The following is a 24,025-nucleotide window of genomic DNA, read 5'->3' as shown; positions in this document are numbered from 1 at the left end:
TGCCGGATCCTTAACCCACTGAAAACGAGGCAGGGATTGAACCTGCAACCTCATGGTTCCTAGTCGGATTCGTTAACCACTTAGCCATGACGGGAACTCTAAACGTGTGTAGTTTTAAGCCGCTAAATGTGTGGTCCTTTGGTCCAGCAGCGGCGGGAGACGAAGGCAGGCTTCTTTAGTGCCAGAGGCCAGCCGCGGCCCCAGGCTGGTGCTGGCAAGTGCCCTGCCCAGCTGCCCTCATGGGGCGGGGGTGGGTCAGGCCAATCCCAGGACCCGCCAGGAGCCCTGGCGACAGGTGGACTTGGGCTCAGGCTGGCCCAGAGCTGTGACCCCGCCACTCCCCCGCCCCCGCAGGCCACGTGCAGGCCCTCCAGGAGGCAGTTCTGCGGTGGCACCCTGGGCCCACGCATGGTGCTGGGGTCCCCTCGGGAACGGCAGGGTGGCGGGTGGCGTGGAAGGCTTGGGGGCTGGAAGCCGGGCTGAGGGCTGCTCTTGTCCCCGCTGACTCACCTCAGCCGGCCTGGGCGAGCCCGGGGTTTGGCTGGAGGCAGCGCTGGGCGGGTCACAAGCAGCACAGATGGTACTTCTGGTTAATCTTGTGGGGCGTCGTCCTCCCCATTCTCCAGATAAGGACTTTTTAATAGGTCTTTTTGTGAAATTCCCGTAACACAAAATCGCCACGTGAGAGGGTACCATCGGGTGGCCTTTGGTGTATTCACAAGGGTGCACCAACACCAGCTCTGTCTCTGTCCGGAACATTCCCATCGCCCCAAACGGAAACCGGGTTCCCGTGAAGCAGGCACTGCCCCCCCTCCCCCCACTGCTGGCAGCCACTAATCTCCTTTCTGTCTTTGTGGATTTGCCTGTTCTGGACATTTCCTATAAATGGAATCATGCAGTATGATTTGTGTGTGTGTGTGGCTTCCTTCACGCAGCAGAATGTTTCTGAGGTTCATCCGTGTTGCGGCATGTCTCAATGCCTCGTTCCTTTTTACGGTTGAGTAATATTCCACTGTGTGTCTGTTTAATGGCTCATCTGTTAAAGCCATCCAGACGTTCGGGCTGAAGCCGGGGTTTGCACTCCTCTTTGCAGGGTCCTGGCTGTGCTCTCTCCACAGCCCTTGCCGCTCCAGGCCTGCCTCCCTTGCTACCAGGGCCTGGACTTAGTGGCTTCTGTCCTCCCAGGGGGAGCCCCATCCTGACGGTCACGCTGGGCTGGGGGGGGGGTTGGCCAGGGAGCATGCACGTCCCCCCAGGCTGTTTGAGGACCGGGGACATTCTGCAGGTGACCTTCCTGCCTGGCCAGTCCCACAGTTCCCTGGTCTCGGAACGCTTGGGGATGCAACGTCTCCAACACTCAGCTCCAAGGTTCCAGGAGCCGCAGTGTCCTGGCAGATGCCCGTCCCACACTCTGCCCACAGCAGACATCACCAATCGAGCTGGCTGGACCTGAGCGTCCTTGCAAAGGCCTGGAGCAGACAACCACCTGCTTGGGGGGAGGCCTGTTGGCCCCACTTCCAGCAAACTGTTCATCTCTAGGGGACCCCTCCCTCCCTCCTTCCTGGCACCCACCCCCCTTCTCATACCCACTGGACCTTCCTGCCCTCAGCACCCTCGTGGGCCCTGCTCTTTCCTATGCCCCACCCCACACTGTAGCGGGGCCTGTGGACAGCTGGGGTGGCCCTGCGGCCTCTTGGGGTGGGGAGAGGGGTCAGGATGGGGGCTTTCAGAGGCTGCCCAGGTGCCCAGGCTCCCTGGCCAGCGGCAGAGAACCTGGCTGGAGGGCAGGGAAGACCCCAGGAGTCCCTCCTTGCCCATCTGGTCCTGCAGGTGTTTTCTGGGTGGGGGATGGGCTGACTGGGGGCTGCTTTCCAGGGGGGTGGCGAGGTCACACATGTAGGTAGGTCACTGCTCTCATCCCTGCCTCCTGACATCTCATGGGCAAGGGTCCCACTGCATCCTAAAGGGGAGTTTGGAGCTAGGAGTGTGGGGGGGAGCTCTCAAACTGGGTTCCAGGGGGGAGGGAGCGTGCACTAGCTCCTGTCCACTGGGTGGGGGGTCTGTGCTGCTCTTGTTGGAAGACAGGTCCTGTTTCTGCTCCTCCTGCCTCCCGCACTGTGCTCCCCCCTAGCCTGGGAGCTGCATCCTTTGTGGGAAAGGGCGAGCTCTGGCCTGGAAATAGCCAAGTGTGGACAGAAATAACCCTGGCCTCAAAAAAGAACATGGAAAATTAAGTAGGGAACATTAGCATTTGTCTGGCACTTGCCAGAGCCATTATCTCATTGGGGAGACAGCATTTTTATTCTTATTTTATAAACGAGGGAACTGAGGCCCAAGAAGGGAGTGACCTGCCTGAGGTCCTTCTGCCAGGCAGCTGGGTCTCTGACCCCATGCTTCCCACGATGTGGCTGCACCACCACACCTCTGAGCCTCTCCTCCACAGTGCTGCTGCCAAAGATGCCCTCGCTTGCTTCTATGAAGGGCAAACTCCTACGCATCCCTCAAAACCCAGTAAAATGTCACTTTTTCTGGAAAGACCTCTCCCAGCCTCCTGGCAGGCAGCGCAGCCCTACCATAGTCTCTGGCAGGACCTTGCCACACTGGAGCAGATGGTGACCTGTGGCTGCGTCCTCCATTCTGTGCCAAGCAACCTGGTAGGAACTCAGTAAGTGCTTGTTGAGTGACTGATCGATGGACTGTTCCCATTAACATGTGAGTGGAGGTCAGTTGACCCCTTCATCCCCTTCCCTGCATTTTCATCACAACAACCTGAGAAGTCCAAGTTCATATGGCCATTTTACCCATGAAGCTCAGAGAGGTCAACTCACCTGCCCCAAGGTCACATAGCAACTAAGGGCTAGATCTGGAATTTCACCCCAGCCCCACAAGCACAGATCTTTCTGGAGAGCCTCCGGCATGCCTGGCATGGGCTGGGGTGGGCCTCCGACAGCCCAGCCTGTCCACTCCCTTCTCCCCACACCGTCCCTTGGGCCCTTCCTCACGCCCAGCACGCCCTCTGTGGGGTCTGGCTTGTCTCCGGAGGGACCCCCCCAGGTGTGTGGGGGGTATACCGTCCCAAGGGCACCGCAAGGATCCTTCGAGGTGCCGCGTGCAGCCAACGGGAAACCAGGAAAGCAGCTTTTCCCGGGAAGCCAGGGCTCGGTGCACGGACCAGACGTCTGCAAAGCTTCCTCTCTCGCCTCCGTCACCCTGGGCCCCCACTTCTTGTCCTCCTTGAGGGGGTCTCTGGGAGAGGCTGGGGGTGGGCAGAGGCCTCTGGCGGGGAGAAGGGAGTGGACGGAAGGTTCTGGAGCCATTGCAGAGGGTGATGGACGGAGGGAAGGCGTCGTGGCTCTGGTGTAGGTAACTGAGCTCTGGGTTCTAGGGTCCTTTCTACCCTCAGCCCAGCAAAGGCCTGCTCTTTGGGGGCCTGATGTTTGGGGGAAGGTGCGAAGCCCTGGGAACGGGGACAGGCTGTGGGGGTCGGGGAAGGAAGGAGAGATTTTTTTTTTTTGTCTTGTCTTTTTAGGGCCACACCTGCAGCATATGGCAGTTCCCAGGCTGGGGGTCAAATCAAAGCTGTAGCCGCCGGCCTCCACCACAGCCACAGCAATGTGGATCCAAGCTGTATCTGCGACCTACACCCCAGCTCACGGCAACGCCGGATCCTTAACCCACTGAGCGAGGCCAGGGATCGAACCTGCACCCTCATGGATCCTAGTTGGGTTTATAACCCCCTGAGCCACAGTGGGAACTCCGAGCGAGCACATCTTGCAGGGAAAGCCCGTCTGAGGGAGCACTGGGCGGGCCCTCATCTGGGAGATCTGCTGAGGGCCTCGGTCCCCAGGGCCCCTGACTCAAGCCTCCTGGGACACCCGGTAGGGAGTGTCCGGTGAGGCCAGGCCCCCCCGACCTCTCCAGGCCCTGTGGCCCCTGGTGCAGGCCAGGCTCCCTCCTCACTGAGCCAGGGTGGGGCTGCCCCTGACCCCATGGAGACCGCTGGACAGACGGGCAGATGAGGTCTGGGCAGTGTCACGGCCCAGGTGCCTGGCCAGGGCCGAGGGCACACACCCCCTCTGTGTCCAGTATAGGGCCTGTCCCCTCCGCCTGACCAGAGGGAGCAGGGACCACTGAGTGACTCATACCCAGCCCAGTCTCTCCCTGGCATGCAGCTGTCTCCTGCCTCCTCTCTGCCAGGCTTTGGGGCCGGGGCCAGCCCCGTGCTGGGAAGCGCAGGGTGCTGCTTCCTGGGCCATCGCAACCCTTCGTCACCCTTCTCTCTCCTGCCCACACAGCGGGCTCACCTGTCTCGCTGTGTGACTCAGGACAGCTGTCTGACCCTCTTTGGGCTCATGAGGTGGTGAAGGAGGTTCTGGACCTGGAGACCGTGTGTGGCCCTGGGGGCACTCAGCTCCCCTAAAATATGCAGCTGGAGGAGGAAGCAGCTGCCACAGAGCCGCCGTCCACATGTGCCCTGGGTCATCAGCCTCATTCCACAGCCCACAAGGCGGGGCTGGCTCTCCGTCCATTCCTCCCGCTCTGTGACCCCCTCACCCAGCTTCCCTCTGGTGGTGGGCAGACAGGGACCTGGAGCCAGGCGCTGTCTGAAGGTGGCCGAGCTGAAGAGGTCAGGGGCTTCCCGGCTCTGTCACTCTTCTCTCCAGGACATAGGGAAGCTGCAGCCCCTCTGAGCAGCTTTCCAGGATTGCCAGCTCTGGGGCCGGCCAGCCCTCCGAGGGTCAGGTGGCAGAGGCGACTGGGAGGTCCCCTGCCCGCCTGGGTCCTGGCAGGCGGCAGACGCTTCAGGTGCCTCTCCCAGGCCAGCAGCGCCACCTGGTGGCTCCAGGCCCCCAGGACACCTCGGGCCACCAGGCCTTCCCCAGGGATCAGTTGGGGGGGGGGGCGCCGGGGGCCAGCCCGGGAGGTGCTGGCCCAAGATCACTGGCAGCTCCAAGGGCCCAGGCATCCTGCCCGGGCCGAGGCCAGAATGTGCCCCTCACCGCCATGTGTGCGGTATCAGGAGGTGCCAAGACGGCCCAACCAACCCAGAGGGGTGAGTGAGAATGGAGAGGCCTCCGTCGCTGTGAGCGGATTGTGTGTGTGTGTGTGTGTGTGTGTGTGTGTGTGTGTGGCCCAGGCGGGGGGTGGAGGTGGGTGGGTGAACTGTTGGGGGATTGAGGGGAGACCCTCAGTCATAGCTGTCGCAGGAAGATAAAGGACGCTGTGGAAGGAACGAAGGGAGATGCACTGTTCCTTCCTTAGCTCCGTTTAATCAGTTACTGACGGCTGAGCACCCTGGCAACACACACACACACACACACGCAACAATGCACATGCACACATACACAAAACTCACACACACAACAATATACATACCTAAAGATACACAGGCACAGCAACACACACACACATGCATGTACACGTATACACAGGTACCCCCATGAATACACACAGACGCCCCACGATATACATACACATGTACACACAACACACATGTCCATAGCACGATATACACACAGCATATTTGCCTACACAGCAATAAATGCATATACAGCACACATGCATATATACACACACACCTACACACAACCCAGATCCACACACGCACCTGTGCTTACCTGTGCACTCACGCAATGCACACCGACACACGTGCATTCACACACCACACACACACACACACACACTCTAATATGTGCATACACAGTGTTCACACACCACGCACATACACACAAGAGGGTGTAAATTGTCCCTTCTATGGCAGAAGAGGAAACAGACTCAAGGACAGCGTGTGACTCACTAAGGCCCGAGAAGCTGGCGAGGCCAGGGGCCTGGCATGGGCAGGACATACTTCTACCCCCGCCCTGGGCTCTGCTGTGGCACCCGCTCTGTGAGCCTCTGATGTGAGGGTCCCGGGAGCTGCCCCCATGGCTTCGCTCTGGGGAGGAAGGCTGGAATGGGGGCTCAGAGCCCTGGACCTCACCCCCATGGATCAGAACTTGACCCTTGACCTCGGTGGGCCCCTGGGAGGGGTCCCCGTGGAGGCGGGTGGGGCAGGAAGAGCTTCACAGTTCCCAGGACTGCTCCACATTGCGGGTCCCCAGGCCACCGGTACCGTCTGGACGCCTGGAGACCTCAAGGCTCAGGTGCATTTCACCCCATGGGCCCTGGGGAGAGTCAGTGGGTCCTGGGTCCTGATGGCTCAGGGCTGGCAGGTGATTCTGCACCTGGGCAGCTCCTCCCCTGAGCCACCCCTTCTTCCATCTGGGACCCCTGTTGGGAGCCCCCACTCACCTTCCCTGGCTCTGGGTGGGACTGGGGAGCCCAGGCTTTTTGAGGCCAGCTCTCTGCCCAGGACCGGGGCCCGAGCATTGGCAGGGTGGGGGGGTGGGGGACTCAGACAGAGGGTCTCCTGTTTCGGCTTTGCACTGAGGGGCTCATACCACTGGCAGAGGCCCCTTGTTCTAAGCTCTGTGTTACAGGCAGGGAACAGGCCAGGGCAGGGCAGGGGTGCGGCTGGGGTCAAAAGGGACCTGGAGGGACTCCTATGTCGTGTCTCGAGGTGGCAGGGCTGTCTCAGTTCTGGGGGCAGCTGCAGTCTGGGTAGCAGGCTCCCACCTACAGACGACAGAGCCGAGGCTCAGAAGGGCCGAGTCAGCAGAACTGCGGAGGCGCTGGACCGAGACCAGTGCGTGTGGTCCACACCCCTGGGCCTGTTCTTCATCTGTGAAATGGGGTGAAGAGCCCTGGCCTTGCCATCCCTTCAGGCGCTCAATACCTGAAAAACTCCCAGCAACACAACCTCAGGAGAGGCTCAGCCCGACGGCCCCTCGGTGGCCAGGTTGGCAAGACAAGGACCAGGAGGGAAGAGGCTTGAGCACTGCCTCCTCCATGAAGCCCTCCCGGAAGCCCCTTTGGGCTGGTCCCACGTGGTTTGGTGGCTGTGAGCTCCCACCACCTGGCCGTGTCCCCAGGCTGCATAGAAGATGCCACCCTGGGAAATGCTGCATGTCCACACCACCTTTGGAACCGGGATGACGGGGGGTGGGGGGGAGTGAAAAAGTGGGGAAAAACAGTGTGGGCCCCCTGGGGGCTGGGGGGGTCCAGGCCGCTGAGGCGCAGGGGTCCATTCTGGAGGGCGCAGCTGGGCCGTGGCGGGGAGGGGGGAATTGGTCAGGCTGGCCCCAGGGGAGGAGGGCAGAGGGGTCGGGACCTCACCGAGGAGGTCGGGCTGGGCAGACTGGCAGGGCAGTGGGCCCGCTAAGCCTGAGAAGAGAATGGGGCGCCCTGGGGAGGGTGCCAGAGTCCTGGGCCCTCCTCCTGCCAGTGGGTCTGGGGAGGGCCCAGGTGGCAGAGAGTCGTGTGGAAACAGCGGGGCGGGAGTGGTGGGAAAGCCAGGGACGCAGCAGGGCCCGGCCTGGTGGCAGAGGAAGGGAGGCCATTTCCAGGCCTGTCCAGCCCTGGTGGGGCAGCCCCTCCCCTCTGTCCCCATCCCCCCCAACTCCTGCCCCTGGGCACCGGGGGCTTTGCTGACCCTCAGCCCCTCCCTGGCCTACAGCTTTCCTCAGGGGCTGGGGGTGGCCGTGGCCTTGGCCCTGGGGTCAGGGGTGCAGGTGGGGCATTTTTAAGGTGGCACTGGTTAGCCTGGGATCGGTCCCAACCCCTCACCCAGCCTCGTTTTCCTCTCTGTGAACGGGGAGCAGATGCCCCTCGGGCGTGGGGACGGCCACTGTGGGTGGGCGGGCATGAGGGGTGCTGGCCCCGTGTCTCACACCTGCTCCTGTGCTCCCGTGTCCCAGGCTCAGGGAGGGAAGGGCCTGGGGGGCCACTGAGAGCCTCCGGAGGGACTGAGGGACGGGGAGGGGCAGAAGTGCGGGTGAAAGGCAGGAGGACACCAGGCGGGGACATCCGTCTCTGAGGCCCCCTCTTCTGCTCAGGCCTCCGAGGCCTCCAGGAAGCCAGGGCGGGCGCCTGGCGACATTTCCTGCTATTAATGGAGCTCAATCTAAACAGGCCCTAATATTTACCTCTAGACGCCTCCGGCCGCCGAGGGTGCCAGACAGCAGAGTGATGAGGCCGTGCAGGCAGCTCCCTTCTCACCCTGAGCTTCCCTGGGGCCGTGTGGGGCGGGAACTGGGGGCCTGGAGGCTCAGGTTAGAGCCCCCTCCCAGACACCCAGAGCCTCAGTTTCCCTGTCTGGGAAATGGAGGTGACGATCCAGCTTACGGGGCAGTTCTGAGAACAGGACAGCTCAGCCGCTCTTTGTAAGTCGTGCCTCAGTCCCTCCTCTCTCGCTGGCGCTGGGTGTGTACCAGCTGACTCTCTCCTCCCTCTCCCTCCAGATCATACCTTTGGTGATCCGACCGGGTGTTGGGGCACATCTGGATGCCCTGCCCTCATCTATGTTCTCCCTCTGGGCAGGCGGAGTTGGGAGCAGGATGGGGCAAGGACCCATCATGCTGCTGCTCTGCGCCCCACCCCAGCTGCTGTGCCCATATGCTGCCCACACCTCGACTCCCGCATCCCTCCAACCAGCCCCTGCAGGGGCCCTACCCCTGCCTTCAGCAGCGATGACGAAACCTCGGACCCAACACCACATCCCACCCTGTGGAGGCCCCCACGCCTTCCACAGGACAGTGAGGGGAGTCGGGGCTTGAGCAGGACCCCCCCTTGGCTCGGTGCCCCACGGCAAGCCCCGCCCATCCACCAGGGTGCTGAATTGAGGGCACAAGAGAGTAAACAGGTTTAATTCAGGACCAGGACTCCTCGTTAAGAAGAGTGTTTACATCAGATATAAATACACACGCCATCACACGTTGCTTGGATTTTTCAAAAGTCTGGGAGGGAAGGCCGCGTGGAGGGGGACGCAGAGACCTCACACCCTGGCCCCGAACAGCCAAGGACAGTCCCAGCCCGGACTCTGGGGGTTCCTGGGCCTGGGGCCCCACGGAGGAGAGGAGTGCGAGGGAGTCAGTGGTCAGGGGCCAGTGTCTGAGGGGGTGGGGGGGCCAGGCAAGGTCACGTGGGTGCATCGCATGCCCCCAGCCCCCGCCCACCAGCTGCAAGGCCAGGAAGAGGGTGAGGAGTGGAGGGTGGGGAACGGAGGCCCAGTTGGCGAGGGTTCTGCGTGGGCTCCATCGACAGCTCTGGCAGGTGTGAGGCCACCCCGCTCAAGCTGGGGTGGTGGGGGCCTCCCCTGGGCCCTGGCGTCTTTCCCCCCAAGGATAGACGGTGGTTTTGCACATGCGGAAAAGGGGAGAGGGCACAGGCCCCCCTGGGGCTGGCCCATGGACCCTCACCTCCGGAGACGGTGGGGGTGAATGAGGCAACGGAGTGAAGCAGGGCTGCAGAGTCGTGGGGCCCAGCAGGTGCCTGGTCAGACCCACACTGGCTCGCCTCCCTTGGAGACTCCCTTCTCCCAGGGGAAGGGATTGTTCCAGAAGAACTGCAAGCCCTCCACCCCCAAGCACAGCAGTCAGCTAGTGTCAGCCACTCACTCTTTAGTAGGAATTAGAGTGAGAGCTTGGGTTGGGACCAGGGCCGCTGACCCTGGAGGCAAGTCCACAGGTGGTGCTGGCTGGGGCAAACACCTGACAGTGGCCTGCCCCCCTCTGCGGTGTGACTGCCCAGGTGCCAGCTTGCAGGCCAGGAAGAGACGAAGCTCTGTTGGAGACTCCTTGCCTGAACACCCACCATTAGTGCCACCCCTGGGGCCAGCGTCAGCCTGCTCCGTGCCCGGGCCCTCCTTTCCCAAGAGCCAGGCCCTTCCTGAGCTGGGAGATGGGGGAGGCTGGATACGGAGCCCGGTGCCCAGTCAGGGCCAAGGATGGCGGTCCTAATGCTGACAGCCACAACCCTCGCTTCTCGAGCATCCGGGCCAGGAAGCAGCTTTGTGCTGGGGGCCCAGCTCCACCACCACCCCACTGAGCAAGACTTGGACTCCACTGGGCTCCAGCACCCCCCACCCTGGCCACCCCACAAGGTCCTGGGGCCAGAGGAGCTGACCTTGCCACGGGGCTCCAGCAGACATACTGGCCTTACAGCACCCAGGTTCTCACTCTACGGCCCTGGCAAGGTCCCTTGCCTCTCTGAGCCTCAGACTCCCCATCTGTAATATGGGAATATAAATGGCCTTTCCGCCCCCCATCAGGCCTCACCTCAGGACCCTGAGCTTGGTCAGGGGCCAGGGCTCTCTTCCTGCAGCCACCGAGTGTGTAGGACAGCTCTCGGGAGACAAAAGACAAGCCTAGGGCTCAGAGTCCATCTCACCTGTTTCAGTGGTGATGGCCACGTGTGAGGTGCAGCCTGGCGGCTGGAGGTGCCTGGGAGGCCCAGAGCTCCTCTCCCGTGACAGTTGCCCCCGCCCCTGCCACTGCAGACTAGGAAGGGCTCGTGGGAGCTTGGATGTTCAGCAGAAGACACATGGAGGCAATCCCCGAGTCCAGCTCAGAGGAGGCGACCAGAGGCCAGAGAGATGCTCCCTTCCTGGGAAAGGCAGGGAGCGTGACGGGCCAGGCGAGAGGGAGGAAAGGCCTCTGTGTGGGGACCCCGGCAGGCCTGGGTTCCTGTCGCTGTCTTTGCCCCTGGTTGCTCATTCACAGGATGGGGCCACAAGCCCTACCGTGCTTCTGGGGCAGTGGGCAGGGTCTTCTGAGACAGTTGCTGGGCTGGGGGCTTTGGGAAGATTTGAGCGGTCTCCATGGGGCAGGCATGGGGGCGTTGGAGGAGATGGGGCTGGGTTTTGATTCTGACTTGGGCCCCGGACGTGCCACTTAGACCCTCCTACACGGCGTATGGGCAGAAAATCGTCTCTCCTCTGTAGAGTGGCTTCTGCTTCAAGTGTCAGCCCAGAAGCCCCGGTGCTCACGACCCAGCATCCCATGGTGTCCCGCCTGCTTTCCGTGTGATCCGTGGCTCCTCAGGTGGGGGTCCTGCAATCGTGAACACCTCAGGCGACATTCGTGTCCTTGGACTTGCTTTCTGGTCTTGTTCTTCTCTCTCTGTGGGGAGGGGGCCTCTTCAGTTACCTTTCTGACCCTCTTCGAAACTCCCAGAACCTAAAACACCCTTGTCTCTGTTCTCAGGAGCCCCTGCTGGGTGGGGAGAATGGCCCAAGTGAGAAGCAGCTCCTGGCTACCCCCTCTGAGCTTTCCAGGGACACAGCACATACCCTAGGGATGTCAACGAGTCAGCATTCAGACCACCACACCCTCTCGAGTGCCCATGGCAGACATTGCTAATCAATCATAGCACAGGGGCCTCAGACTCTTCCTTCCTGCAGTGCACTGGGAAGCCATCACCCATCGATCAAGGTGAACCTGACGTGCCACCCGGGTGGAGCAGGTGTCCGCTCTGTCCCTGACCTGGCACGCCCAGCCCAGTCTTGACCTTTGGTCCCCTTGCAGAGTCCTGCGGACTAAGCCTCAGGCCCATTAGCCAGGGCCCGCGAGGGGGCTTGAGGTCTGGTGCTGAGGATGTGACGGTGGCCTGGGCCCTTGGCGCTCTGGAGCGTGCTGACCGCGTCGCAGCTGTTGGGCTCATACTCCACTCCGTGCCGGCGGAAGAGGCTGCGGACAGTGGCCTGGAAGCTGCTGGTGACAAAGCAGTAGACGATGGGGTCCATGCAGCTGTTGAGGCTGCTGAGGGTCACGGCCACGTGGTAGGCCACGAGGCTGGCGCGGGGTGGCGCGTCGGGCCACAGGGCCACGGCCACCTGGCGGGCGTGGAAGGGCGTGAAGCAGACCAGGAAGATGACGAGCACGGTGAGCAGCAGCTGCATGGCCCGCACGCGGCGCTGGCGGCCCTGGCGCAGCAGGCCTGGCCGCGACAGCGCACACATGATGCGGCCCGTGAAGATGCTGATGACCAGCAGGGGCAGCAGGAACTCCAGGACGGTCAGCGCGAAGACACGGCAGCAGGGCCCGCCGGTGGCCGTCACGCCCAGCACGGACAGGGTCACGGCGCCGGCGGCCAGCCACACGCAGGCGCACACGGCTCTGGCGCAGGCAGGCTGGCGCCAGCGGCGGGACCCATCCGGCTGCACGATGGCCAGGTAGCGGTCCACGCAGATGCAGGTGAGGAAGAGGATGGAGCAGTGCATGTTGAGGAAGTAGCCAAAGACGTGCGGGAGGGCACAGCTGGGGCAGCCGCGGGCGCCGTAGAAGACAGCGAAGCGTGTGGGCAGGGACAGGCCCACCAGCAGGTCGGTCACCACCAGGTTGATGGTATAAATGACCGACGGCGTCTTGGCCCGGGTGCGGCAGCCGAAGACATACAGCGCCAGCCCGTTGAGCACCAGCCCCGCCAGGAAGATCACGCCATGCACGGCCATCAGCGCCAGCCACAGGCCCGGGAAGGCAGCGTACAGCTCCTCGTCCAGCAGGGCAAACCGGTGGAACAGCGGCATCTCCGGCATGCTGATGTTGGTCCACGCCGCCGGCGCCGTGGCGTTGGGGGCAGGAGATGTAGAGGGCATGATGGCGGCCAGCGCGAGCCCGGGGCCTGGAAGGAAGGAGATGGGGTGACCCTGGAGGCTGGATCCCACCTGGCTCACCTGCCCACGGAGCACCCCCATATTCCCACCTTGGTACCTCTGCTTGGCCCGGCCCTGGCGCCTGCCGGCGTGGAGTTTGGCAGCACGCTAGGGCTCTGAGCCTGCTCCTCCCGTAGCGGGAGGTGAAGAGCCTTGTAAGACATCACCAGGACCGAGGAAGGCAGGGTGACCGGCGTGGCACAGGTAAGATGATGGGCAAGAGAGTGGGGTTCAGCCCGGGCTCCAAGCCCAGTTCCTCCCTCCCTCGCTGTGCCACCTCAGGTAAGTTGCTAAACCTCTCTGTGCCTCATGTCCTAACCTATACCACCGGGACTGCAGAGCTGCTGGGAGGATTAACTAAGCACCGCGGGGCTCAGCGCACTGTTACTTGCTGCCAGATAAGCCACAGTTCTCTTTGGACCGAGCCAGGCCCACGGTTACCCCAGCCCGAGGCCCCTGTCCTCCAGGTTGCCCGCCTGTTCTCACCTCCTCCAAGGGTGGCACGAGGTCAGTGCCCCAGGCAAGGGTCCTTATAAGGGACCTTGCCCAGGAGGCTAGAATGGGGCGCGGTGAGCCAGCCCCCTGGCCACCCCGGTTTCTCCTCTGTCCTGACAGGCAGCCACCCTGCTATCTTGGAGGCCCACGACCGGGGGCTCGCTGGGGCTCGAGCCTGGAGCCAGGTCGCAGCAGCAGCAGCAGCAGAGCGGGTGTGAGTTAAACAGGCGCTGTGCTCCCTGCCTGGTCCAGCTCTGGTGGGCCCCGGCACAGCGGTGGGGGTGGAGGGTGGGGGGACTGGGCCAGGGCCGCCCACTCTGTTTAAGTTCCCGCCGCCGGGCTGTTGAACTTGCTGAGATTTATCCTTTTGTTTATAAATGAAGGGTTAACAGGCTCCCACCCCATCCTGGGCCAGGCTGATCCTCCTAATAAGGGCATTTCTGGCTTTTTCGGGAGAAAGGAGAAGGCTTGTGGGGAAGCAGGGAGAAGGGCTGGCACGTGGGTCACCCAGGCGGCAGGGTGTGCCCTCCCCCACCTGCAGCCTTCTGGCTGTGAACCGGCCAGGCGCTGCCCACTACCCCCGGCTGGCTACTGCTCAGCCTCAGGCAACAGGCTCCTTCTGGCAGCTTCCACCTGGTGGCTGTCCTGCCCTCTGGGGGACTGGGGACCTGGGGACCTGGGGACCGAATGCCCAGCCTGGCGAGGGTAGGCACCGCAGGGGAGCCCCTGCCAGCTGAGGCTCAGGTCCCAACTTGGCCTGGAGGGAGGCCTGGCCCAGGCTCAGCTCTCGGGGTCCTCCGGGAGGGCTGGCCCTCTGCCCTGTATGCCCAGCCCCTAAGACACGGGGTCCGTGGATGTTTCTGTCGAATGGCAGCTCAGGGAGTCGGCGAGCCGGAGGGACAGGATGCCAGGGCAGGGAGAACTTCCCGTGAGCATGAGGGTGCAGCGAGGTGGGTGGTGAGGCTGGGCCGTGGGGCTGCGGGCTTCATCCTCTGGCAGAAGGCCCCCCCCAGGAGAGGGGAGATGGCTCCCCGTGCCCCTCCACTGCCATGGAAAACACCCCGAGAGGAAGGGCCCAGGGACTGGGGAGCTGGCCCGGACCCTCGGCCCACAGGTCTTTGAATTTCCTTCCACGTGCTTTTGGGCTTCCCAGTGTGTCTGCCGAGGTCTGAATCCGTGTCACAGACAGATGTTGATAAACATCCCTGAATGTTTCTTCCGGGAGAGAGTCCCAGGATGACGCCGGCCCGGGGACCCTGCCCTCCCAGAAAACTCTCCAGGGACAGGCTCGCACGCTGGCCGGCAACCGGCTAAAGGAGCTCGGGGGTGCGGGCCAGGCTTGTGGGCTTGGGGCCCCAGAGCAGGGGGCTGGGTGGGACGCCCCCGAGGCCAGCCAGGTGAGGACAGGGCGCCAGCCGCCCACGCTGATTCTCAGCTCCTGCTGTCAGCCTGGGCGCCAACCCCGCTCACACACTGAGCTCCCCCGGAAACTCCATGGACCCTGCGGTCACCTCGGCCCCACCCTGGCCCTCACCCCTGATGCCCTCCACCACCGTCTCCTGCCCTTTGCTCTCAGCTGAGCCTGGTTGTCTGCGTGTGAGACGCCCGCACAGCACCCCAGCCCCCCCGCGCATTGCTGATGCGCTGGTCTACTCTCTGGGCATCTGGTCACCATTCCTTGTTTTGAAAGATGAGGATTTCAGATGGTGAGAGTCCCTGGACCCTGCACTCGGCCAGGGCAGGTGGGCCTCTCTACGGCCTCGGGAACCCACTGTCCAGGGCCCCCGCCCCCTCGGGGCAGGGAAGGCGCTGGGCTGGAGGTGTCTGGGCTGAGCAGCTCCCCACGGCCTCCGAGAGACACTCCCACTCTGGGCCTCACTTCCCCATCGGTCTCCACTGCATCCTTGATGTTCCATGAGACGGGTCCCCTACCCCCCGAATCTGCTTTGGTCAAGCGTGTATCCTCCCCCTGCACCCAGACCCCCAAGCAGAGTGGCCCCCCTTCCATGCCCTCAGCGCCAGCCCTGCGCACCCCCATGCTCCTGCTTGCTCTCCCGCAACCCTGTCTACACCAGGCCCCACACCCTGGCTGCCGCTCCCGTGGGAAGATGGGGCTCGGGGCGCTGTCGGATGTCACAGCAGGTGGCAGCAGGGTGGTGGCCATGGTGAGGAGTGTTTGAATAGTAACAGCGGCCAGTGGCGGTGTGGGCCGGGGGCAGCCCCACTCACCACCAGTCACGTCGGGTGTGGGTCCGCCCCTGTGAGCCCGCACCTCCCCGCCTGCGAAGTGAGGGAACAGCAGTGCTTTCTTTCTGCAGCTTCTGGGACGCTCGGGGAGGGAGAGCCAGGACGCGAACCCCGGTCTGCCTGGTGGGAGCCCACAGCCAGGGTATCTGTCCTGAGGGAGGGCGGGGACCTGGGCAAGTGGCCCTCCCCACGTGCCTGCCCCTGCTCTGCCTGGAGATGTGGCCTGGAATGAGAGCAAAGGAGAGAAGGTTCTGTCCCTTGGTGGGGACCACAGGACCCCGGCCCTCATAGCCAGTCTGAGCGGGGAGGCACAGAGCTGGCCCTCAGACACGTCCCACGTGGCGAGCACGCAGAATCCCAGAGACCTAGGTTCCTGCCCGGCTCTGCCACTCCCTGGCCCCTGGACCTTGGCTAGCGAGTGAGCCTTGCTTGCCTTGTCTGTTCAGTGGGGTCACTAGTGCTTTCCACAGCCTGAGGGGGGAGGCCTGGCTCTGGTTCCAGTGAGGAACAGTGGACCCTGCAGCCCAGGCCTGCTGGCCGGAGCCCAGGGGGCAGGGGCCACCACCTGGAAGTGCTACACCGTGCGGGGCTCAAGGCCCAGAAACCGGGCCAGGGCAACTGTCCCCTTCGCCCTGTCTACCAGCCTGGCACTGCCCACCACCCTGGCACACACTCGGGCTGCGGACCTGCTCTCCGGGCTCAGGGTCGGTCAGTGGAGCAGACACACAGTGGGGTGAGGGGCCTGGCGTGTCACCATCCAGAGGCCCGGCTCTACCCTGGGTGCCCCATCCAAAACCTGGTTCCATCTCAGAACAGGGTGTGACCTCAAAGTCCCTGAGCCTCAGTTTCCTCGTCTGGAAAGTGGGCAGAATTGGAATCCACTTCTGAGGTTGGACCAACACATCAAGAGGTAGGTGGCACTGGAAAGGAACTGAGAGGGTTTCGGCTGGTGGGGGATGGGAGACGGGCCGATTACAAGCCAAGGTGAAGTTAGGTCGAGGGGGCCCCTTTGGAGCACAGCAGGAGGGCAGCAGGGCAGGCAGGTGGGCCTGGCCCATGGCCTTGCAGGTGAGTCCTGGTCCCGCATGGACCGAGCAGCTGTGCGGGAGGGAGGGGCGGAGCCCAGGGCTGTGCGCCCCGTCAGCCCCCACCAGCCCCTTCTCTCCCCCACTGGTTTCTGGCTCTGGGGGGTTCCCTCTCCCTGCATCTTTTTCTTCCTCTTTCTCCTCCTGCCCTCTTGGGAGGGATGTCAGGAGCTCCTCCACTGCCCAGGCCGCCCAGGCCTCGGTCTCCCCATGTCCGCAAAGGGCAGGTGCTCTGAGTTGCACTTGGCCCTGAAGTGCTCCGAGGCTCGAACGCCTGCATCTTCCAGAACATCTCTGCTGCCCCTGTCTCTGTACCTTCTGACACAAACCCGCACGACTGCTCTTGAGAGCCCTTTCCGGGAGCAGGGCCGAGGGATGGGGAGGGAGGCTGGGGTCTCTGGGGTCTGGGGTGGGGACACAGGCTGAGTTCTTCCCAGGACAGGAGGAGCCCTGGGGACCTCCAGGCAGGAAGCCCCTGCACCCCCACTGTTGGTGCGATAAAGTCCTTTGGTGGCTTGGCTCCGCCCAACTCCTAGTCTCAGGTTTGGGTTCCTGCAACTCCCAACCCCAGGCTACCCCTGGTGACAGCCTCCCCCAGGCTACAGTGATTGGTCACAGGTGGCTTCATGACCCCAGCCTGGCCAATCACTACCAGCCCTGGGGCTTTGGCTGGCAGCTCTCTTCCCCGGGGTTGCCAGGCTGGTCAGATGTGACTCGAGCTGCTGATGGTCATATTCCTCTAGAAGAACCCCACCAGGAGGAGAGACTAAGACCTCCTGGGATAGTTCAAGCACCTGGATCCAGCCCTGCCTGAAGCCAATAGTCTGGGACTTGTTGGTTATCTCTCTCTTAGGTAAAGTTACTTTGAGTGGAGTTTCTGCCCCTTGTGACTAAAATAATTCTGACTATACCTTCTTATTCACCAGTCAGCTTTCTTTAGTTTAGATGTGCCTCTTCTTTCAGAGAGCCCTCCCTGATTGCTTCAAGCAGATGTGCTGCCACTTCTGGGCCCTCACAGCATTGGTGGCTCTGTCATTGCCTAGCCACGTGTCCAGGTAATTTTTGCAGGGGAGGCCGGTACACTCACATTCAGTTTATGTCAAAGGGGCGAGAGAATGAATGTGGAAAACTCAGCTTGCCTTCCTCTGAGGACGGGGAACTTGCTACCTATCGGGTTAGCACCGTGCATTGCAAAACTCTCTGACAGTAAGGAAGGGCTTCGTATACTGTAGCCTAAGCCGGCTTTCTCTGCCCCGAGCCAAGAGCCCCCGCCTCTGGTGGATATGCCTGCTTCCTCTGCCCCCTCCCCCTCCCTGCAGTGAGAATGACCTGGGGAGAGACATTTGGCTTCCTCCTGTCATGGGAGGAAAACATTCATCCACGTTTTATGAATGAGGATGCAGGACCCAGAGACAGGGAGCTTCAGCAGCTGGCCTGGGCTTGTGTGAGGCTGAGCTGACCCGGGCTGACCCCTCAAAGCACCCCAGGAGCACTCTCCACGGGTGTCTAGGGCGCCTCCTGCCTCACAGAAGCCTGGGCTTCACTCTCCTCTACCCAAGAGCCTTGGAAGCCCAGCCCTTCCCATTTCCGGGTGAGGAGGCTGAGGACTAGGGTGGGGAGAGATGAGCCCCGTGCTGAGAAGGCAGGTCCAGCCCAGGCCCAGGCCTGACACCCCCTGCCTGCCATCCCTCTATTCACCCATGGCTCCCCGATGGGACCTGAGCACTGGGGGCCATGGCTCTGCCATCCAGGGTCTCCCAGGTGGGACAGGAGGCCCCCCTAGCTGGATGCTAGGCACAGTGACGGGGGAAGCACAGGGAGGTGGGATCAGGGAAGGCTTCCTGGAGGAGGCGATGGACTCAGCTGATACGGAAGCCTGGGTGAGCTGCCAGGGGAACATAGATGCTGGGGCCACTGCTGCCCTGACATGGCCCCGCACACTGTGCAAAGAGCCTGGAGTAGAGCTGGCTCACAGGGTGGGGGTGGGGGGCAGGCTTCTGGCTGGGGTGACCTTGTGGGCTTCCCTCCAAAGATTGTGTGCCACTGGTCGCCCTGCCTGGCCTTGGAGTGAGGGTTCTGACCCTGCAAGGGTCTTCCCTGAGCCTCAGCCTCTTCGCTTGTGAGGTGGGTTTGGGGACTGCTGTGGGCCTGAGCTGTGACAGAGCACGTGGTGCAGGTGTGGCCAGAGGTGGGGCGGTGGGGGAGGGGACAGGGGAAGGATCTGCTGTCACTCATTGTAGGGCAAGGGTGGCACTTCTCCCCCACCCCTCCAGGTGTGCAGACGGAGAGCTCCGGGACCCCCGGGGGAGGCTGGGGGGGTGCGGTCACACCAGCCTGCAGAGATGGGGCTGCTGGGCCGGGGTCCCCCCCTGGGAAAAGCCTGAGGCTCTGAGCAGAGCTGGGGGAGCCCTCTCTTCAGGATCCTTGCACCCCAACTGCATGACGGCGCTCCAGGCACCCTCCAAGCTCTGGGTCTTCGCCCAAGCTGCTCCCTCTCCCTGTCCCCCTCCTGCAGGATTCCGGCCCATTTTTAGGACTTCTTCCTGCGCTCAGCTCCTCAGGAGCCATCTCTGTCCTCCATGGCTGGCCCGGTGCCTGCCTGGCTGTTCCTCCCTCAGCATCCTGCGCTTCCGCCAGCCCACGACCACCCCACGGTGCCTCCCCCATCAGACTGCGAGCGTCTCGGGTGGGCCTCCCAGAACAGCCAGACACAGAGTGCCACCCGCCTCTCTCTCTCTGGTGGAGCCCAGCAGAGCCTGCAGGGCAAGGCCTGTTTCTCACCCAGCTGTTCGGCGCCCCCCGGCCCGGCCCCTCGGCACCCTCCCAGGGTCCCAGCGCCAGCCTGGAACTGGCTTCCACCCTCAGTTCCACTCTCACTACCCACCGATCTTCCCAGCTGAGCAGGGTTACCACCTCCTCCAGGAAGCCCCCCAGTCACCCCGCACGTCGGGTCTGTCAGCCCCTGTCACCCCCCTGCCGCCTGTGCTCATTAATGGTGTTTTGGTTCATCTCAGAGCCTCAGTCCCTTCACCTGTGCTGCTGAGGACGCTCTGCCCCGGGCCACACAGTGTGAAATTGGTGGAGCTGAGAATCAAACTCAGGTCCACCGGCTCCTGGCCCAGGCTGGGGGTGGGGGGTTGGGTGTCCAGGGTCGAGTGAGCATCTCTGGACCCGGGGTTTGGGCACAATCAGATTCTGGGCACACGGAGTACCTGGAAATGCCTGTGCCCCTGATGGGGTGACCCTCACAGGCTTCTGAGGCCGAAATAGCCATTATTGGGGAACCATCAGCCTGTTTATTTTCCTGATTATTCTTGGTTTCATAGCATATGCTTTAGAACATTGCCTGCTGTTTTTGGCTAGTCTGCGTCTCTGCTTGTTCCATCCAGGGACGTCTGGGCCCTTACTGAGGCCTCCAGGGGGGCCGGACTGGCCCTGGGTCACCCCGCAGGTCCCAGGTGGCGCCAACCAGAATCAAGATCCCCAGCCCAGCCAGGCAGGGCTCCCTCCGCCCACCTCAGGGAAACGGGTCTCTCGTGGGTGTGGACGGAGCTCTGGGCACCTGGGCTCCACCATGCCTGCCCTGGGCTCGCGTTCTGCCATCCGAGACCTCTTGGCTGAGATCCTGTCTCTGATGGAAAAGCGAGTTTCTTGAGGAGGGGCAGCGCCAGGGACTGCCACCCCTGGGGGTCCTGTGGGTGTAGCCACCGGGCAGCCCCGGGTCACCCACCTTGCTCTGGTGGCTGCGGCTGCTGCTGCACCTGACTGCCCAGGCCGGCCCAGGGGCGGCGGGGTGGGTCCCGCGGCTGCACGGGCCTGACCTCTGCCTGGTCCCTCCGCCCGCACATCCTCAGCCTGGAACTTGGACGTGGCCCTCCTGCCTGTGGCACCTGCTGAAGTTTCACCCCCGCCATCCTCCTGGGCCCCTGGACACCCTCCCCCGGGAGAGAGCTGCAGTCCCACAGTTCATGGGTGTCTCTGAGATGACCCCCGCCAGGTCTCACTACTTCTCCCAAGATGCCCCCACAGGGGTGTGGCTGGTCCTACATCTCCAATGAGGAAATTGAGGTACAGGACGTTAAGTGGCCCGTCTGGGGTCACCCATCCGGGTGGGAGGAGGAGCTGGGATTTGAACTCTGCCCTGTGGACCTTCCTGCCTGCCCCACGCTGCTGGAAGTTTACCATGGCCTGGGAATCGGAGGTCTGGGGGCTGGCAGCTTGCCTCAGGCCACACGCCCCGTGGGAAGGTGGGGGCAACAGCGAGGACCATGTGCTTTGGGGGTACCAGGCCTGCCCTTGAGTTGCTGCTGGGGGCTAGAGGATGCCAGGCCATGAGGCTTCTGTGCTCGGGGCACCGTGAGAGGCCTGGGGCGGCCTGGGCGGCGGGGCAGAGCGGGCTCCGCATTTGCCTGGTGTTCTCTGCCCCCAGGCCGCATCCCGGGAGGCCCTCTGGCTCACCCAGCTGCCCACGCCGCTTGGCCTTCCACCTGCTTCTTTGCTCGCAGCCCACCCACACCCGCCAGCTTCATATTTATTTGTTTCCCGTTTCTCGTTTTGCCCTGACTGGACTGGCAGCACCGTGAGGGCCAGGATCTGGGCTGGGGTCCCAGCGCCAGCCTGGAATTGGCTTCCGCCTCCGTTCCACTCTCACTACCCACTGGCTGGTGAACAAAGAAAGCCCTCTGGCCTCTTCAAGCCTTATTTCCTTACCCGCAGGGTGGGCATGCCGAGGCCCACCTCGTCACCTCAGGTCACCCCAGGAAAGTGAGACCAGCCCACAGGCTCCCAGCAGGCGCTTGGGATACACCAACCCCCTCCCCCATATACCCGGGCTATAGAAGCAGAAGACTCTGCTTTTCCCGAGGCTCAGAGAGGGGCAGTGACTTGTCCATGGCCACACAGCCATGAGGGAAGGTGGCGCCCTGGGTGACCCTCTGGCTGGACGGACCAAATGTTGGCAGAAGAACACGGAGGCCAACGGGTAGGGCCAGCCGCCTGTCTGGGGTCTGCGAGCTCTTGCCACCGTCCCTCCGGTCCCTCCCGTTCCCAGTCCTGCCCCAGGACGCACAGCTGCTCCTTGTCTGCCCTGCCCAGCGCCCTGGCTACGGGCCAGTTCCCAGCCGGCCCTCCCCCTCGGGACCCTGTTCCCGCTGCCTTCTCACAGGGCAGTGACCGCCGGCAGGAGCCAGGCGGGGCAGTGCCAGCTGCGAGGTCCACGCGGGGGGCTGCATGGGCCGGCCGCCCTGGGCTTCAGTTTCTCTGTCCCTGCAAGGGCAGGACCTGGGCTGTGGGACGGCAGGAGCCGTGCCCCACCGGGAGCCTGTCCCCACAAGTCCCTCAACCCCCAGCCCTGCCCTGCCTGGGGGCGTGGGGTGGCCAAGGTCCCAGAGCTCATCAATGCCTCTGGGGCCCCCCAGCCTCCTTCCCGGCCTGGCCTCTGGGGAAGCTCTAGTGCCTTGACAGATGGGGACATCCAGGCACCCAGGGGTGACCAGTGAGAGCGCGGGAGGGAAGGAGGAAGGACAGAGGAGGGGGACTGGGAGCCCCGCAGCACAAGTGGCACTTGGGAGCTCTCCCTCCCCTCCCCACGCTGGGCCTGGGCAGCGGCAGCCACCTCGCCCCTCACCCCCGCGCACTGGCTCCCTGCAGCTGCAGAGTGGGACCCCAAAGCCCCTCTGGGGCTCTGAGTTCTGCTCTCCGGTGCCCCGGCCTTTCTCCGCCCTGCCCCTGCCTGCCCGGCTGGGGAGCGAGGTTGTGGGCACTGACTGTCTCAGGGAGGGGGGCTCACCGCACCTTCGCCCGCCCGGCTGCTGGAGAGGAGCCGCCTCCGGCCGCAGCTCCACAGGCCACTTACTCCTGCCGTGCTGGACGGACCGCGCCTTCCTGGGGCCTGACGTCAGGCCAGTGCTCGGGGCTCCTTTTGGGCAAAGGCAGCAGGGTGGGGGCGGGGTGGGGGCGGGGCAGGCTCGGCCCCACCCCCGCCGGCCCCCTGGGAAGCCTGGGTCCAGGGCCCTGGGGGAGGGAGCCTAGGGCGGCCGAGTCCAGACCCAGGAAACTGAGGCACCTGGGAGCGGGAGCAGGGAGGGAAAGAGAGGGAGGGCGGCTCCCTCCCTGGCTGGGCTGTCGGTCCCCCCAGCATCCTGTTGGGGGCGCTGTCTGGGCCCGGGAGAGCTCGCTGGCACTCACGCGTGGGAGGTGGGGGCACACGCAGATTCATTCCCTGCCTGGGAGGGTTCAAGGGCCCTGGGCTGCCTCTGGCCATCCTGGCTGCCCCTCGCCAGCCTGGGTTCCCACACGGCTTCCAGCTCTGCCAGTTCCGGCCCTGAGGGGCCTGTGTGTGCTCATGACTGTGACCCAGCGCCTGCAGTGTCTGGGCTTTTGTGTGTCCCCGGGGCGGATGTGGCTTCACGCAGGCCTGAGTGTGTTTGCGGCGCTGGCACCAGCCTGGTGCCACACGTGACCTGGCATAACCTCTATGAGTGGTGGTGGCTCTGTGGGACACATGGGGTCGGGCCCGTGAGAAAGACCTGGATGTGACAAGGGACGGGGGTGGGGCAGGACGGCGGGTGGTGACCCACACCGGCCAAGGCCGGCTCTAGAAGTGGTGGCCGAGAGGGACATCCCGCCCCAGACAGACACCCTGGCCAGGGTGGAGGCTTGTGACCAGCCCAGGGGTCAGGGTTTTGGGGTCAAGGGTGCGGGCTGCTGGGGGCCCTGGCCAGCCTGGGGGCCATGGTCCAGAAAGCCAGGTAACAGGAAGCAGGACGGGCAGAGGGAGGGGGGCCCTTGGGCATGGGAAAGCCAATCAGGGTCCCTGTGAGTGGGAGCGGGGGCAGGGATGAGCCAGGAAGCTGGGGTGGGCAGGGAGCAGAAAGGGAACTTGACCCCGGGGGCTGCGGGGAGTCCTTGCAGAATCTGGGGGAGGGTGGTCCCAGCTGCCTGCCCCCCTCAGCCAGACCCCCACTGACATAGCCCCTCAGGCTGGCATCATCTCCTTAGCACATTGTCGTAACTTTCCGGGGGTGGGGAGCTGAGGTCAGAGAGGTGCGGGGGCCACTGGCCCATCCCTGTCACTGTCCCTGGCTGGGAAGCAGTGTGGATTCGGTGTTATTCCTGTGCGGGGTGCTGGAGGCGGCCAGGATGTTTGGGGGGGAGGATGGGAGCAGGAGGGCTGAGCCACACGGAGGCCCAAATTTTATGAGCTGGAGACGGCTATGGGCCGCTGAGTCACAGGCAGCACGGCCAGGCCTGGTGCCCACTGTGAGGGCTGCGGGCTTTAGCCTGGCACAGGAGGGCTGGTCCCCACAGAGACCTCAGAGAGGCTCTTGGGAACACGGCTGACATCCTGCACTGGGGGAGCGCTCCTTGCCCTTGGGGTTCTTCTCCGTAGTTCCCAGGGGTCCTGGGGTGGGGGTGCTGGAGCCCACGAGGCTCGGGGTGACTCTCCTGTGGCCCGCAGCAGAGACAAGAGCATAGGAGCAATTTTACCCTGGTCGCCTCCCACGAGCTGGGCCAGGCCAGGCCAGGCTGTCTGTGTCTGGGGTCAGAGGTCAGATGTTGGCCAAGTCAAGGGTCAAGACCCTTTCTGGGTCTGATGTGAGCAGTTTAGGGTGGGGCAGCCCTACCCGTCGGGAAGCCCTCTCTAAGCCACAGAAGCCCCGCCCTCCCT

General features: G+C 63.5%; 1 protein-coding gene across 1 annotated transcript; it reads right to left on the bottom strand.

Moving 5' to 3' along the window:
• GPR20 (G protein-coupled receptor 20) lies at positions 8,703 to 22,236 on the bottom strand. The gene is made up of 2 exons (XM_013996444.2): positions 22,150 to 22,236; positions 8,703 to 12,498 (listed from the first exon to the last, which is right to left on the bottom strand). The coding sequence occupies exon 2, from the start codon at positions 12,470 to 12,472 to the stop codon at positions 11,414 to 11,416; it is 1,059 nt and encodes a 352-aa protein (XP_013851898.1). The 5' UTR covers positions 12,473 to 12,498; positions 22,150 to 22,236; the 3' UTR covers positions 8,703 to 11,413.

Source organism: Sus scrofa, chromosome 4, assembly GCF_000003025.6.
Source record: "Sus scrofa isolate TJ Tabasco breed Duroc chromosome 4, Sscrofa11.1, whole genome shotgun sequence".
Lineage (NCBI taxonomy): Eukaryota > Metazoa > Chordata > Mammalia > Artiodactyla > Suidae > Sus > Sus scrofa.
Note: the sequence above shows the minus strand (reverse complement) of the source record. Positions and strands in the feature narration are given on the sequence as shown.

Coding starts and splice junctions, on each gene's coding strand:
- GPR20 (XM_013996444.2), bottom strand. CDS start 12,472: ATGCCCTCTACATCTCCTGCCCCCAACGCCACGGCGCCGGCGGCGTGG.